Source organism: Micropterus dolomieu, linkage group LG11, assembly GCF_021292245.1.
Source record: "Micropterus dolomieu isolate WLL.071019.BEF.003 ecotype Adirondacks linkage group LG11, ASM2129224v1, whole genome shotgun sequence".
Taxonomy (NCBI): Eukaryota; Metazoa; Chordata; class Actinopteri; order Centrarchiformes; family Centrarchidae; genus Micropterus; species Micropterus dolomieu.
Window position 1 is genome coordinate 21,072,816 of NC_060160.1, and position 12,644 is coordinate 21,085,459.

The 12,644-nt window shown below is 39.3% G+C and overlaps 3 protein-coding genes across 4 annotated transcripts; 2 read left to right on the forward strand and 1 right to left on the reverse strand.

The window, feature by feature from the left end:
- The first annotated feature begins 949 nt into the window (after window positions 1-949).
- Window positions 950-2,705, forward strand: mgst3b (microsomal glutathione S-transferase 3b). Its single transcript, XM_046062719.1, has 4 exons — window positions 950-1,169; window positions 1,293-1,415; window positions 1,614-1,686; window positions 2,372-2,705. Exons 1-4 carry the CDS (start codon window positions 1,044-1,046, stop codon window positions 2,470-2,472), a joined length of 423 nt encoding a protein of 140 aa, XP_045918675.1. The 5' UTR covers window positions 950-1,043; the 3' UTR covers window positions 2,473-2,705.
- Window positions 2,706-4,462: 1,757 nt separating this feature from the next.
- Window positions 4,463-9,484, forward strand: tmem50a (transmembrane protein 50A). Of its 2 annotated transcripts, none has more exons than XM_046063062.1 (7): window positions 4,463-4,621; window positions 5,183-5,288; window positions 5,491-5,603; window positions 6,183-6,250; window positions 8,278-8,370; window positions 8,597-8,657; window positions 8,766-9,484. In XM_046063062.1, the coding sequence occupies exons 2-7, from the start codon at window positions 5,187-5,189 to the stop codon at window positions 8,809-8,811; spliced, it is 483 nt and encodes a 160-aa protein (XP_045919018.1). In that variant the 5' UTR covers window positions 4,463-4,621; window positions 5,183-5,186; the 3' UTR covers window positions 8,812-9,484. The 2 variants fall into 2 exon arrangements, with proteins under 2 accessions (XP_045919018.1, XP_045919017.1); XM_046063061.1 differs by lacking the exon at window positions 4,463-4,621 and adding an exon at window positions 4,706-4,886.
- On the reverse strand, window positions 9,315-12,544 carry rhd (Rh blood group, D antigen). Its single transcript, XM_046063060.1, has 10 exons — window positions 12,373-12,544; window positions 11,874-12,060; window positions 11,490-11,640; window positions 11,229-11,376; window positions 10,919-11,091; window positions 10,589-10,726; window positions 10,384-10,505; window positions 10,225-10,304; window positions 9,885-9,958; window positions 9,315-9,689 (listed from the first exon to the last, which is right to left on the reverse strand). The coding sequence occupies exons 1-10, from the start codon at window positions 12,521-12,523 to the stop codon at window positions 9,663-9,665; spliced, it is 1,251 nt and encodes a 416-aa protein (XP_045919016.1). The 5' UTR covers window positions 12,524-12,544; the 3' UTR covers window positions 9,315-9,662.
- Between the last annotated feature and the right edge of the window lie 100 nt (window positions 12,545-12,644).

Below are 12,644 nucleotides of genomic sequence, written 5' to 3' on the forward strand. Positions count from 1 at the left end.
TCAGCTTTATTTGCAGGTATGTGTACACATACGAGGAATTTGACTCTGGATCGTACATTGCTCACGATGTGCTTAGTCATACAATAATAAAATCAGACAGAGACTACCATATACAGAACACATAGGCTATATAACCTCCACACTATAAAGAAAAACAATAGACAGATCGAATAGTGTCCAAAGGATGCATATGATGGTGGCTGCAAGTGAAGCCGCAGTTAACCTAACATCCTTATATGGGCTACCCTTCTTATATACAGTCTATGGCTTCCCATAAGGCTACCATCTCCTCTTATATACAGTCTATACTTAAAGCTAGTGCTCTCCCCAGCTGAGACTAGTCGTCTTGATTTGACAAAACTGATGGAGTGAGGGAACACAATCTGTGTTTTAAAAATGCAGATATACAATACCATTAACAATGAATCAATTTAATGCACATTAGTATGGGCAAACCATAGACTATATGTAATAGATAAGAAAACAGAAGAATTTCCTTTTTTCGTCAGCTGACCTGCATTTCAGACAGCGTTTTTAAAAAATCATAGTCTTTTGAGAAAGAGACCCTGAGCAATCAATCAGTTTTAATTGTAGAAAAATAAAATGTACATATAGGCTACATGAAATTAATAATATTCACAATCCATATACCTCAGACAATACAGCATTAGTAATTATTTAAACTTTCTTTAATTTTAAGCCTAAACATAAATAATTAAACATTTTAGTTATTATGCTGAATATGCTTATTGTTATGATGATGATGATGATGATGATGATGATGATGATGATGATGATGATTACAATTATTGAGGGACGTAAGATGGGGGAATTGTGGGCTGAATTTGATTATGCAACAAAAAATATTTGTGGTATTGCCCTTTAAATGCAACCAAATCAGGCAAGCGATCTCGCGATCTTTTATGTGAGTTTACTTTGTTGCTTCCTGCTTATCCAGTGGGCCATTAATATATAACCTCGCTTATCGTGTTGGTTGCTCGTCTCTGTCCTTTGATCAACGCAGGAGAAACTATCGTGGAGAGATGGACGTTCTGTCTGTGTTGCCGTCCAGCTTTGGATATGTCATATTTACCTACCTGTACAGCTGGATTATGCTGGGGTATTTAGCAGTCAAAGTCGGAGGTGCCAGGAAGAAGTACGACGTTAAGGTAACATTAGGTGAAATTTCACTGTAGTGGAAAAGACTGAAAACAAATAGGGGTAAAGTTAAAACTGGACGCTTATGAGTGTTTTGGAAGCGTCATAAGTCCGTGTCTCTGGCTACTTTGCAGTATCCCACCATGTACAGCGACAAGGAGCAGGTTTTCAACTGTATCCAGAGAGCCCATCAGAACACCCTCGAGGTTTACCCTCAGTGGCTTGTTTTCCAGACCATTGCAGCTCTTGTCTATCCGGTATGTATATTTTATTACAAATAGCCACTGATTGGTTAAACATGTGGGAGGGGCAAGCAGTCCTTGTGATCTTTGGCATAAATTCCCTGACAGAAGATAAAAAGGCCAAAAGTCAGTGTCACAGTGATAAAGCATATTTTCACCAAACTGTATTTCCCTGCTGTTTGTAATGCTTTTTTTCTTTGTTCATAATCCCAGTTATCAGCATCTGTGTTGGGTGCTATTTGGGTGACCAGCAGGTTTTCCTATGCCTGGGGCTACTACACAGGAGGTAAGCCTGGCAAAATGTTAATGTAATGTGGACAATGGAGGACAAAAGCACCAAAGCTCAGTTCACCCACTATTTTTATGTCAAATAGGGTTTAAACACATAATCAATTTAAAAGACATTATTTACATATACTATATATAATACCATATAGAAGCTCTTAAGGAAAAAAATAGGTAGTATAATCACTTGTAGCCTACTGGTGGCTGCTTTGTACTGATCACTGACTGACTTACCACTGCACTGCTAGAAATTAGGTAGGCCTAGGTGATACAATTCCATTACTGAACAGTTTAATTCAGTCTTGGAAGGGAAGAATTAATTTTTAATTTCTTCATATAATGCTCATAACATTGTAGCAATAAAAGTGGAAAGGCTGCAGTCCAGGTGTCACAGAGGTGACAGTATAGGGCTTGTCTGAGCAATTTTATTGCCCCTCACCTACTTTTGTTTAATAATTTACAAAAAATAGCATAACGTAATGGAAGAGATTAGATACATACGTCTGTGAGGTCTAAATTTTGGTAATTGTTTAAGTTACCTGGTTTCAGATCAAGGAATACACTGTTAATGCATCTGCAAAATATTAGGTGTTCAGAATTTAAAACCAGTGTGCATTGTATTCATTGTTGTTTGATATAAACCTGCTTTGAAAGTTAGCATTGTCCTGTTTTATGTTTTATTCCAGATCCAAGCAAGAGGATGAATGGTGCCTATGGCTACATTGGATTATTTGGTGTCATCATTCTGTCCATATCTGTAGCCTTGCAGTTGCTTGGAGTCTTTTAAGATAGTTGGTCATCTTGTACTTGCCCTTCTGACGTTATGTCATGGCTTGCATGGCATTTTCAAATGTATCCGCTGTAAAGTAGTTGTACAAGTGCTTAAATGCTCATTTCAAATTATGATGCTAAACATTTTTATATAGACTACTAATTTGATACTTTATATCTTTATATGCCAATATCTGTCATGAATGTCTACTGCATGTAATCGTCCACGATAAAGATGATACAGCTCCACATGTGTTCTCTATAGTGCTCTGTTCACAGCTGCGGGGATTACCATTGAATAATAAAAGTTTCAGCAGCAGGCATGAAGACACCATGTGACAGACACATGATGTTTCAGGCACAAATCTCCCATCAGAGCATACAGCAAAAAGCGTGGAACAGAATCATTCCTATACACATGATGTTTAAATAATTTGCTTATGGTAAGCAAGAAGTCAGCTTATAGTTGGTTCATTTTGGGTCTTTTCGTATATATGACAACATGTGGAAGAAATTTAAATATTTTATGAATATGTTTGTGCTACTAGTTTGTCATTGTTATAGAATATTCTTAGAGGCTGATGCAACAAAGACAGGTCTAGCTTGGAGTCATAAGCTGACCCTACAGGTGTTCATTGACTTCCAGCTCTAGTTATTTCTCTCATAACTTTCCTTGTTAGGGAGGCAACAGTTAAGGTAGAGAAAGTAGCTCGGGTGTCAGGCCAGCATATATCGTTCTCTGTGAATCTTACACGGTTGAGTCTTATAATAATGTTTACAATAACTTACAGACTCCACAGAGAGGACAACTCTTGGATATACTGTAGATTCCAATATGATATAACATTGGAGAATAAACATCATCAGATAGCCTAGAGGTGTTGTTCTAAAGATAACCTAATAGGGAAACACACAGGAAACTAGGGGAAAGACAGAAACATAAAAATCCTTCAGATTTGTTGTTGCATTCGCCATATTCACTTGTTATATATGCTGGCACTGTATCTGCTCGGCCAGGCTCAATAACCCATGCTCTGTGAAGGGTTCATCCGTCTCCAAAACTTGTTCACACCTGGAGCCTGGCTCACAATATTTCTTCAACAATTGATAGATCACAGGTCTGTTGTAGATATGAACTCAAACAAACAACCGCCACGCTGAGGCTGAGCAGCCTATTTGCACAACTGACATTACTGTATTTGTAAAGAGCACAATAATACTGTTTTAGGCTATAGCCTGATTATAATTTGAACTAAAGTTAGCAATATTTTATATACAGTACTGTATAGTGTATTTTAATTATACACCATGCAGTCAGTTAATTTGTACAGTAATTTAAGTGTTTGAACCAGCTGTCCATTTCATTACTTTAAAGAAATGCAATAAATATACAAATGTCAATTCTCATCTCATATCTCATATTTATAACTATTTTATTATAATATAATTTTATTTATATTTACGTATTTATTGTGTTTTCCTTGTGCTTAGAAATATACTAGTTTCGTGACAAATGTACTCGTGTATTCTTTTCAGGCCCGAGTCCAGCATGTTTTGCAGTAATAAAGCAAAATCGTCAGAAGTAAATGTGAAAGTAGACGATCTCTACAAAATGCTCACCCACCGCGCTCCCTTCATGAACTAGTGCTAAGCTCGTACCTTCAATGTAATGAACCGTATATACTATTTGTGCGCGGCTATTTTTATTTTTAAAGGATTTTCGTTGGAAGTAATTAACTACGAAGTCGGTTGTGTATAGTTTGGTGGGTGTTTGTAACATAGTTATCTGATATATTAATAACGAGATAGTTGTATCAAACTGAAGAAAATGCGCAGGCAGTACGTTGTTTTAAAATGTATAGCTTTTAGTACGAACCATTTATCTAGTGGCGCTACCCACATGTCATATATAAGTTTATGAACGTATTAATTTCCGTACCGTACATAAAGTTACCAACTATAGAACTATTTAAGTTGGCTATGTGCTTGTGGTGTCGAACAAGCCGCCATTTTTCCCACAACACCGGAAGGCACCAATATCAACAGCGTCTCCGAGGTTCCCTCATCAAATGGGTGTGGATGAACTGCGCATGTGCATGACCAAGCTCTTTGGGAAGCTAAGTCGGATTTACCTAGGGGGTCCAGATCAAAAACCGAAAAAAAAGGTAAGAATCCCTTTGAATGTGACATTACAGTCAAGTAATGCTGTTAGAGAGTGTGTTTTTGCTTGGTGCTACCGTTGTCGTCTCAGTCATGCTTTTATTTTTCGCGACTTCGTAGCGAGCACAAACCTTCAAGGAAATGTTTGCTAGTGCCAAAGCGATGAACAAAAGAATCCGACGACACATCCGCGTTGTTTTTATCTACTGTATGAACACACTTTATGTTTTTACAACTATATAGTGGATACCTCGACAGCCTTGTTCTCGAGTAAGTTAAATGTCACAGCGCTTTACTGTAAAGATGTGGGTGACTTGGTGATTGATAGTTGGTGCGTGATATATGAGCATCATTCTGACAGTAACGTTAAGGCAACAGCGACTGCGCACAAACATGTAACGAAACCTTTTTTTAAGAGTTCTGACATCAGTTTGAGGAGCAAAATAAGTTGGCAACTAGATTGTATGTAACGAACATATGTGTTGTCGAGATGACTGGGTATTTCTATAAAGTTTTTGGTGTTGTTTTCACTTCTACGCATTGCTGAACCTAACGCCCTTTCCCAGAGTCATGTCGGGGTTTCTGGACGGAATCCGGTGCGGAGACTGCGAGTGCAATGTGGACTGGGGTGAGAGAAGAAACAGCATCGCATCGATAGCTGCTGGAGTTTTGGTATGCCTCTGATTTTCTCAATTAAGGTCAGATAGACTGGTCTTTTGCAGGAAATGTAGGCTACTCTAATTTTTGTTCCTTGGTTCTTTGCCTCTAGTTACTAAGTTAATTATTAGTGCAGACAAGATGTAGATTTATTACACTTTTGCTGACGTGCATGTTCATACTTGCCACTGAAAGTTAGCTGTGGATCTTGTTGCAGTTCTTCACTGGTTGGTGGATCATCATTGATGCAGCAGTGAAATATCCTGACGAGGGAGAGTTTCATCATGCCTATCACACCTGTGGGGTCATCGCTACAGTGGCGTTTCTCATGTAAGTCAGGCTTGTTGACAGTTACCGTCACAGGAAATGTTAGATTCTTCAGTTTGTCTCAAAAACTCTCGCCACAAGGTTTAATAGTTTGATGTTTTTTAAGCTTAAAGCCCAATTTCCAGGCCTTCCTCAAAGTATGGAGTTTGTAATGGAAATGCTATAGTGGTTGTCATGTGACATAAGTATAGAGTTTCAGTCATGTGATAACTGGTGGTGATATATTGGGAAGGTGGGAGGTCGTTACCCCAGTCTCTGTTCAAGGATGGTCTCTCTGGTGTTGGATGTGGATGGCCTCCTTAATCTTCTGACTCCTGGTTTATGACTTTGAATCTTTCACAGTCCATGCTGTGAATGGTTTTGGTCCGGGGTTCACAAACAGGTCTTATCACATGCTTTGAAATTCCATATTTAGGTCACATGATAACGACTAAGTCATCTCCATGATAACTAAGCAACGCCATCTGCTGAAGAGGGTCATGACTTGGGGCTGAATGCTTCGGAAACAATCAGGTTATAGTAACTTGCTAAGCAGCTTCTGATACGTTTGAAATCATTTTCTATCTCATCTGACCTGTCCAGGATAAATGCTGTTTCAAATGGCCAAGTGAGGGGAGACAGTTACAGCGAAGGCTGCATAGGACAGACAGGTGTGTATGATGGTATACACTTTCACCATTTCCCCTTCATAATGATGGTTTCCTCACTGGATATTTTAATACTGTCACATCGGGTTTCTCATTATCTCTGCCAGTCTCAACTTGGACCAGAGCATCTGCAGATTAATTCCATGTCCTATATGTTATGATCCATTACAGTTAGGCACGATACGAGATGAATAAATCCTGTTTTTGTTTATCTTAACTGTAAGGAAGCATGGAATGACATTTGAGTGAGATCCAAATAGGGCTGAACGATTTAGGGAAAATATCTAATTGCGATTTTTCTGCCAGATGTTCTGATTGTTTTTTTTTTGTTTACATTTTCTTTATTGAAGTTTTGCTAAAGTTCAATATTCACTGCTAGTCTATTTTTGACAGAAGACAAGCCATGTCAAGCAGCACAAAGCAGATGAACCAGGCAGAGAGTCAGACCATAGACTGTATATAAGAAATGGACGTAGTCATCGTGACATCACCCGTTGGTTTGTGGACTGCCGTTTTGAAGCCTCGAGTTTGGCCGATGGGTCGCTGTCCTGTGAGCTTTTGCAACCAGGAAATGCCCAGAAGTGACGATACGGCGGAGCTAACGGCCATGTGCGGAGCTAGCTAGCTAACTTGCTTAGCTAGGTGCAACTGTAACTCACGTTAACTGTCATTTTAACAGGGCTGATAACTTTGTCTAGCGAACAACAGTCTTAAAACTAAATGTACTCACCAAAGAAAGTCAACAGCCAACTCCTAATAAGCTTTTTCAACGGCGCTGGTTAAATTTACAAAGTGCCGAAGGTACGAGTTGGCTCTAGCCGGATTGACAGTTCGCCATGGTAACGACTTGTCAATCATAGATAATCCCGCCCTGAAACATACTCTGTCTATTTTAAAATAAATGGGACCATTATTTACTAAATCAACATCATTTTGTATTGAAGAAGACTTTAAACTAGTGACTGAAACCATAAACTCATTATGAAAGTGTTTACTGAGGTAATTATTCAGGTGAGAAGTAGGGTCATTTTCCCATTATCTCTAATGGAGCCGGACTTTTTTTTTTGCAACCAGAAGAGTCGCCCCTGCTGGCCGTTCGATAGAATGCAGGTTTCAGGAACTTCCGCGTTCGCATCAGATCACTGACTTAAAGCTTCCCGCTTAAGTCAGACACAGAACCGCATAGAGAATCTGTTTGATTTTCAAAATAAAACGCACACCTTGCTGACTCACGATCGTACATTAACAATAAACACAGTTAAAACAGACAATTTAACTACGTAGCCTACTTAACCATAACAGAAGCATAAAAATCAAGGACAACTGAACAAATAAGCAAAATCTGAATATGTCAGCAAAATCAGACGGGCAAAACGCTCTTATTCTGAAGTGCTCCAACATAGCCTGCAGAGAACGGAACGGGCTCACAGAGAGCTGTTATCCGTAGTTGAAGCACACAAAATGACAAATGTCAAAGTGCAGTCCAAATGTGTCCATTCCTCGATTTCATTTTTTTTTATTCCTTTAGTCTATAAGGGTCCACGGATCAAAAGAATCATAATGGCTTTTCACAATAATTACTCCAAGTTGTGAAAACTTCGCTCACTGTCTGCTAACTTCTATCACACTTTTCACTGCATCCTGCACCTGCTGTTGGAAATGCTTGTTTTCATTACCTTGCTACCTATAAATTAAAAGTTCGTAAGCTGTCTGTTAGAGCTAGATCAAATGAATGATTTGTAATTGATATGTTATTTCATTTTTATACAATTTTGTGCGAAAGAAATTAAAGGCTTGTCCGATATGGACGCCTGTCCCAAATATAGGCAGGGTCAATTCAGGGATATTAGCAAATTAAAACCTGTGCTATTAATCAAAGTTTTACAGGATACAAATAACTTTCTCCTTGGGGGCTGTTTTCATGTGTTAACATTAACATTACAACGTACATGCAGTAAAAAACAAACCCAAAAAGAAGTGCTGTGTGTGTGGTCACCCAGAAACCCACCCTTTCTTATCTCTGCTTGCAGGCGCTCGAGTGTGGCTCTTCCTTGGCTTCATGCTGGCTTTTGGCTCCCTCATTGCCTCCATGTGGATTCTGTTTGGAGGATTCGTAGTGCCTCGTAAGTCCTGTTTGTCTGGTTAGCAACTTGCCCTGGCCGCTCAGTTAGCAACAAGTGTGTTGTAAAAAAATTTGTAGAGACTAAAGAGTATGATGCAATAATTAAATATACATATGCTGCAATGTCTATGGTGAGCAAAATGTTGCACAGTCCAGTCATGAAAAGCTTATTTTCTAAATGTTGTATTATGTAATTTTGTAACCTGTAAATCTGTTGTCTTTTGCAGAAAAGCCTGTTGTGTACCCTGGTATTGCTGTTTTCTTCCAAAATGCGTTCATTTTCTTTGGGTAAGTTAACAGTCCTCAGCGGCGTCTTACGTCAAACCCATGCTTACACTTGAGCACAGGCAATTTGTGGAAACATTTTTCTCACACTTCCTTTCATTTTTCTATTAGGGGTTTGGTCTTCAAGTTCGGACGTACAGAGGATCTGTGGCAGTAATGGACTCTGTGTGTCTTTATGTCCACTGTACAACTCTGCCTTCTATATTGTATTACACAATATGCTTTAGTGGCTATTCACATTATATATAAACTTTTTTAGCTTTCAAATTATCATGTTTAATTTATATTGTTTGCTGTATAATGGCTAAATCATAACTAAGCACAAATTTTCATAGGTTCCTTGAAAGTTTGAATATTTTGTGGCAGTGGCACATCTTTAAATGTGTCTGTTTGCACCCAGACTGTGTAGCCATGTTGTTATAATGGTTTACAATGTGTGTGTATATAAAAACAAAACAAATCAACTGTCCAAATTTCTTTTGGGTATCCTTACTTCTATGGCATCCTTTACTTTGAACTGTGTCTTAAGTGAAAATAACATGGTACATATTGAGGGCAATAATTCATAATACTGTACACATTTACTGAATGTAACCATATGGGGTTGTTTGTATTTTTCCTGAAATAACACAACGTGAGCTCTGAAACTTGGCAGTTATCTAGATTCATTATTGAAGGTTTATTCGCTCACATTGCTGACATGAAGGTTTCAAAACTGTAGGATGTTGTATGTGTACTGGATATTTGTATTTGACTGTAACACTTGTTCATTTGCTTGTATAACATCCGAACCATGTGTCTAATAAATTAGTCTTATATTCATGCTTCCATATTGATTGTTTTTTTGTTTTGTTTTTTTACCCCCCTCATCCCACTCTTGCACATATAAAAACATCGAGCTACTTTGCACAAAGTACGAATAAGTGTATGAAACTATATACATTGACATGAATGAACACCAAAAATAGTTTGCACTTCCAGGGTCAGTCTTCTTCTTTCTCCGTGTTCTTATTTGCGCACTGCCTGATGGGGAAACTGCAAAACATGAAAATGTTTTTTATGAATTCACCTTGTTGAGGTATAGCACAACAAAAACCAAGTAATGTCAAGTGTGTTACTTTTTATTATCACTATATACAATTAGAATAAATAGCATCTTTTCAATGCAAATATAGAATTATCTTCTGCTGGACATTTGGTTGTAAGAATATAAAAGACTTGATTGCCTACCTCCCAGAAAGCCTGATCGTCAAAACATTTCTTGTCTTGGGGTGGTCTCCAGAACTTCCACTTGAGTATGACCCCTATAAATATAAGTCATTATGAAAGCTCACAAATGGAAAACATACTGTGTAATATGGTATTCATCTACATCTGTGGTTGTCAACCTGTATATTGTTGCAGGATAAAAAGCTGGATTTCACTAAAATACTGAAAACCTCAAGTAAAATGCTTATGTTTTGTCAAATGACACTGTTAGTGGATCTGTTGCTATAGAATACTTGAAAATGGACTTTCTGTCTTGTGCCAGGTTGTTGATAATAGAAACTTTACTAGAGAGAAAGCTCACCTGTAATGATTCCCATGGACAGACTTAGAGTGATGGTGATCAGAAGAGTATAAATGTGAAATACAGCAAACCGGATTGCCCTACGAAACAAAGGACCAGTTACACAGGGTGTCACTTTTTTGTGCGTGTGGGTGTGTCATGTGACGGTTGCATTCTTACGTTGTGTGATCGTCTTTAATCTGTATGAGGAGATGTGCTAGCCATCCCAGTAGACCAGGGAGTCCATGTGTGCTCAAGATGGCGCAGGTGTCATGGCACTGAAATGCAAACAGCATGTGGATCTGGAAAATAAAGAGTTTATGAGCCCCTGTGGTGTGAAGATTATTTCATCAAAAGGGGTATGTGTACATGTGGGGATCAAAACCTTGAGATACCGGAACCCAATGGTTGATACAACTGCAGCAGTGAATCCAATTGTCATGGCCTCCCATGGCTGATGAACCGCCGACATGGAAACCCCAACAGCAACACCGCCAGCAAGCATGCATGACTGCATATGGATCTAACGGAGGAGTGAAGATATATGCCCCATTATAGGCTAAATCATATGTCATGCTACCAACTGTACTGATTGATTAGATGTTCTGGGTGGCTTCCATGGTAACAGGTAGGAGTCCTTTCACTCCAGCCCATATATGACTCTGTTCATGATAGAGTATAATGTTGTGTTAACAAATCAAGTGTCATATCCTACCGGGTGGAGTTTTCCCTTGGGACTGGAGAGCACGGACACGGCAGCTGCTGTAACAGCACTGACAGCCAAGGCAAGGTAGGTGCTGCATATGGCCGCCAGCTTTGTCCCAGGTGTGCGATTGTCCACAAGGACTGAATTAAAACTGGGCCAAAACATCCAGAGAAACACAGTGCCTAGAGAACAGAGGATTTCTATTGAGACTCTGCTCTAGTGAAGGGTTTTGATCTTAAATGTCCAGTGGAAGTATAGCCATCCCACTTGCTGCACCATCCTACCTTTAAAGGTAACATCAGAAAAATAGCCTACTTACCCAATGTGGAGAATAATCCAGTTTTGCTGTCAAATTTCTCTTTTTCAAAACGCTGCTCCGATCCTTTCCTATGCAGGACCCAGGTCAGCATGAGTCCAAAGAAGGCCCCAAAGATGTGAAGCAGCATGATGCCGTTCAGAGGCTGGACCTGTAGAGTTAGAAAACCATAAATATGAGCAAACGTCCAACAAAGATCTAACACAAGTAGAATGTACTGAAGAATTAATATAAGGGTGAAACACAGGATTCAAAGGTGCTTACCTTCAGCAGAGTCTGGAGGAGCCATTCATTCAGCACAAACCCTGACACCTCCAGCAAGGCGATGAGGATGAGGTGCACAGGGTTGGTCTTCCCCATCACAGCTCCAATTGAAATGAGGGCAGAGGCAGTGCACATCTCAGCAACTACTAAGCTTTATTGAAACATTATTTGTAAATTAGAGCTATGAAATACGTAGCCTATATTATGTTCCTAATATATTCAAAGTGTTGTTGATGCTGTTGAATGCATCTCATTTAAGTGGCATTTTCTTTTGCCACAGGCTGTAGATACTGATTAAGGACAAATGGATTCAGTAGATATTTGTTCAAACAGATGTGTGTCATCAAATTTTAAATGTGGCAGATGCCGCAGGTGATGACCGACCTTCTCAAATTGATCGGGATCTTTCCTCTGTGATACCAGGACTCAATGCCATTGAGTATGATAGCCCATTGGGTGGCAATGACAGCCACAAGGAGGTTGAACCCAGAGCCACTGAAACCATATCGCACTAGAAAAGTGCCTAAGAAGCCAAAACCTACAATCACCATCACATTCACATCCTGGAACTCTGCAAGAGAAATAAAGTAGTAGGTTTTGAAAACTCACATGAATCACTATACAGTCTTATACAATACTGTCACCCAATTTTCAGGAGACAAGCCCAGTCATCTGCTCCTAAAGAACTAGCAACTGTAAGAGCTTATCAGTGCCCAACAGTAATAACTGCAGCCCCTCCCCATACTCCAGGATTCAAGTATATAACTTTGTTATGCTTTCTAAATAAGCAATATGAAGTAGATATTCGAATGAAACATGAAATATCTATATTTCAACAACTAACTGTCTCACTCCCTCCTGCCCCTCCAAACTCACTACTTACCTGGGTAAAAGCTGCTGAAGGTAATTCCATCTACTTTTACATTGCTTTCGATCTCAATGTAAAAGGCATATATGGCAATGAACCCTATCTGCAGAAAAAGTAGCAAAGGTGTCAGACGGGAGCGCAGACTTGGTGCGTACTGAGGACCCATTGGAGATGTTTGCTGCGCACTTCTCTTCTAGCCAGGTACAAACTAAGAACGACCGGTCCACCCAAAACAACCCCACCACGGTACCCACCGCCCATACACATCACCCCGCCCCCTCGGCGAT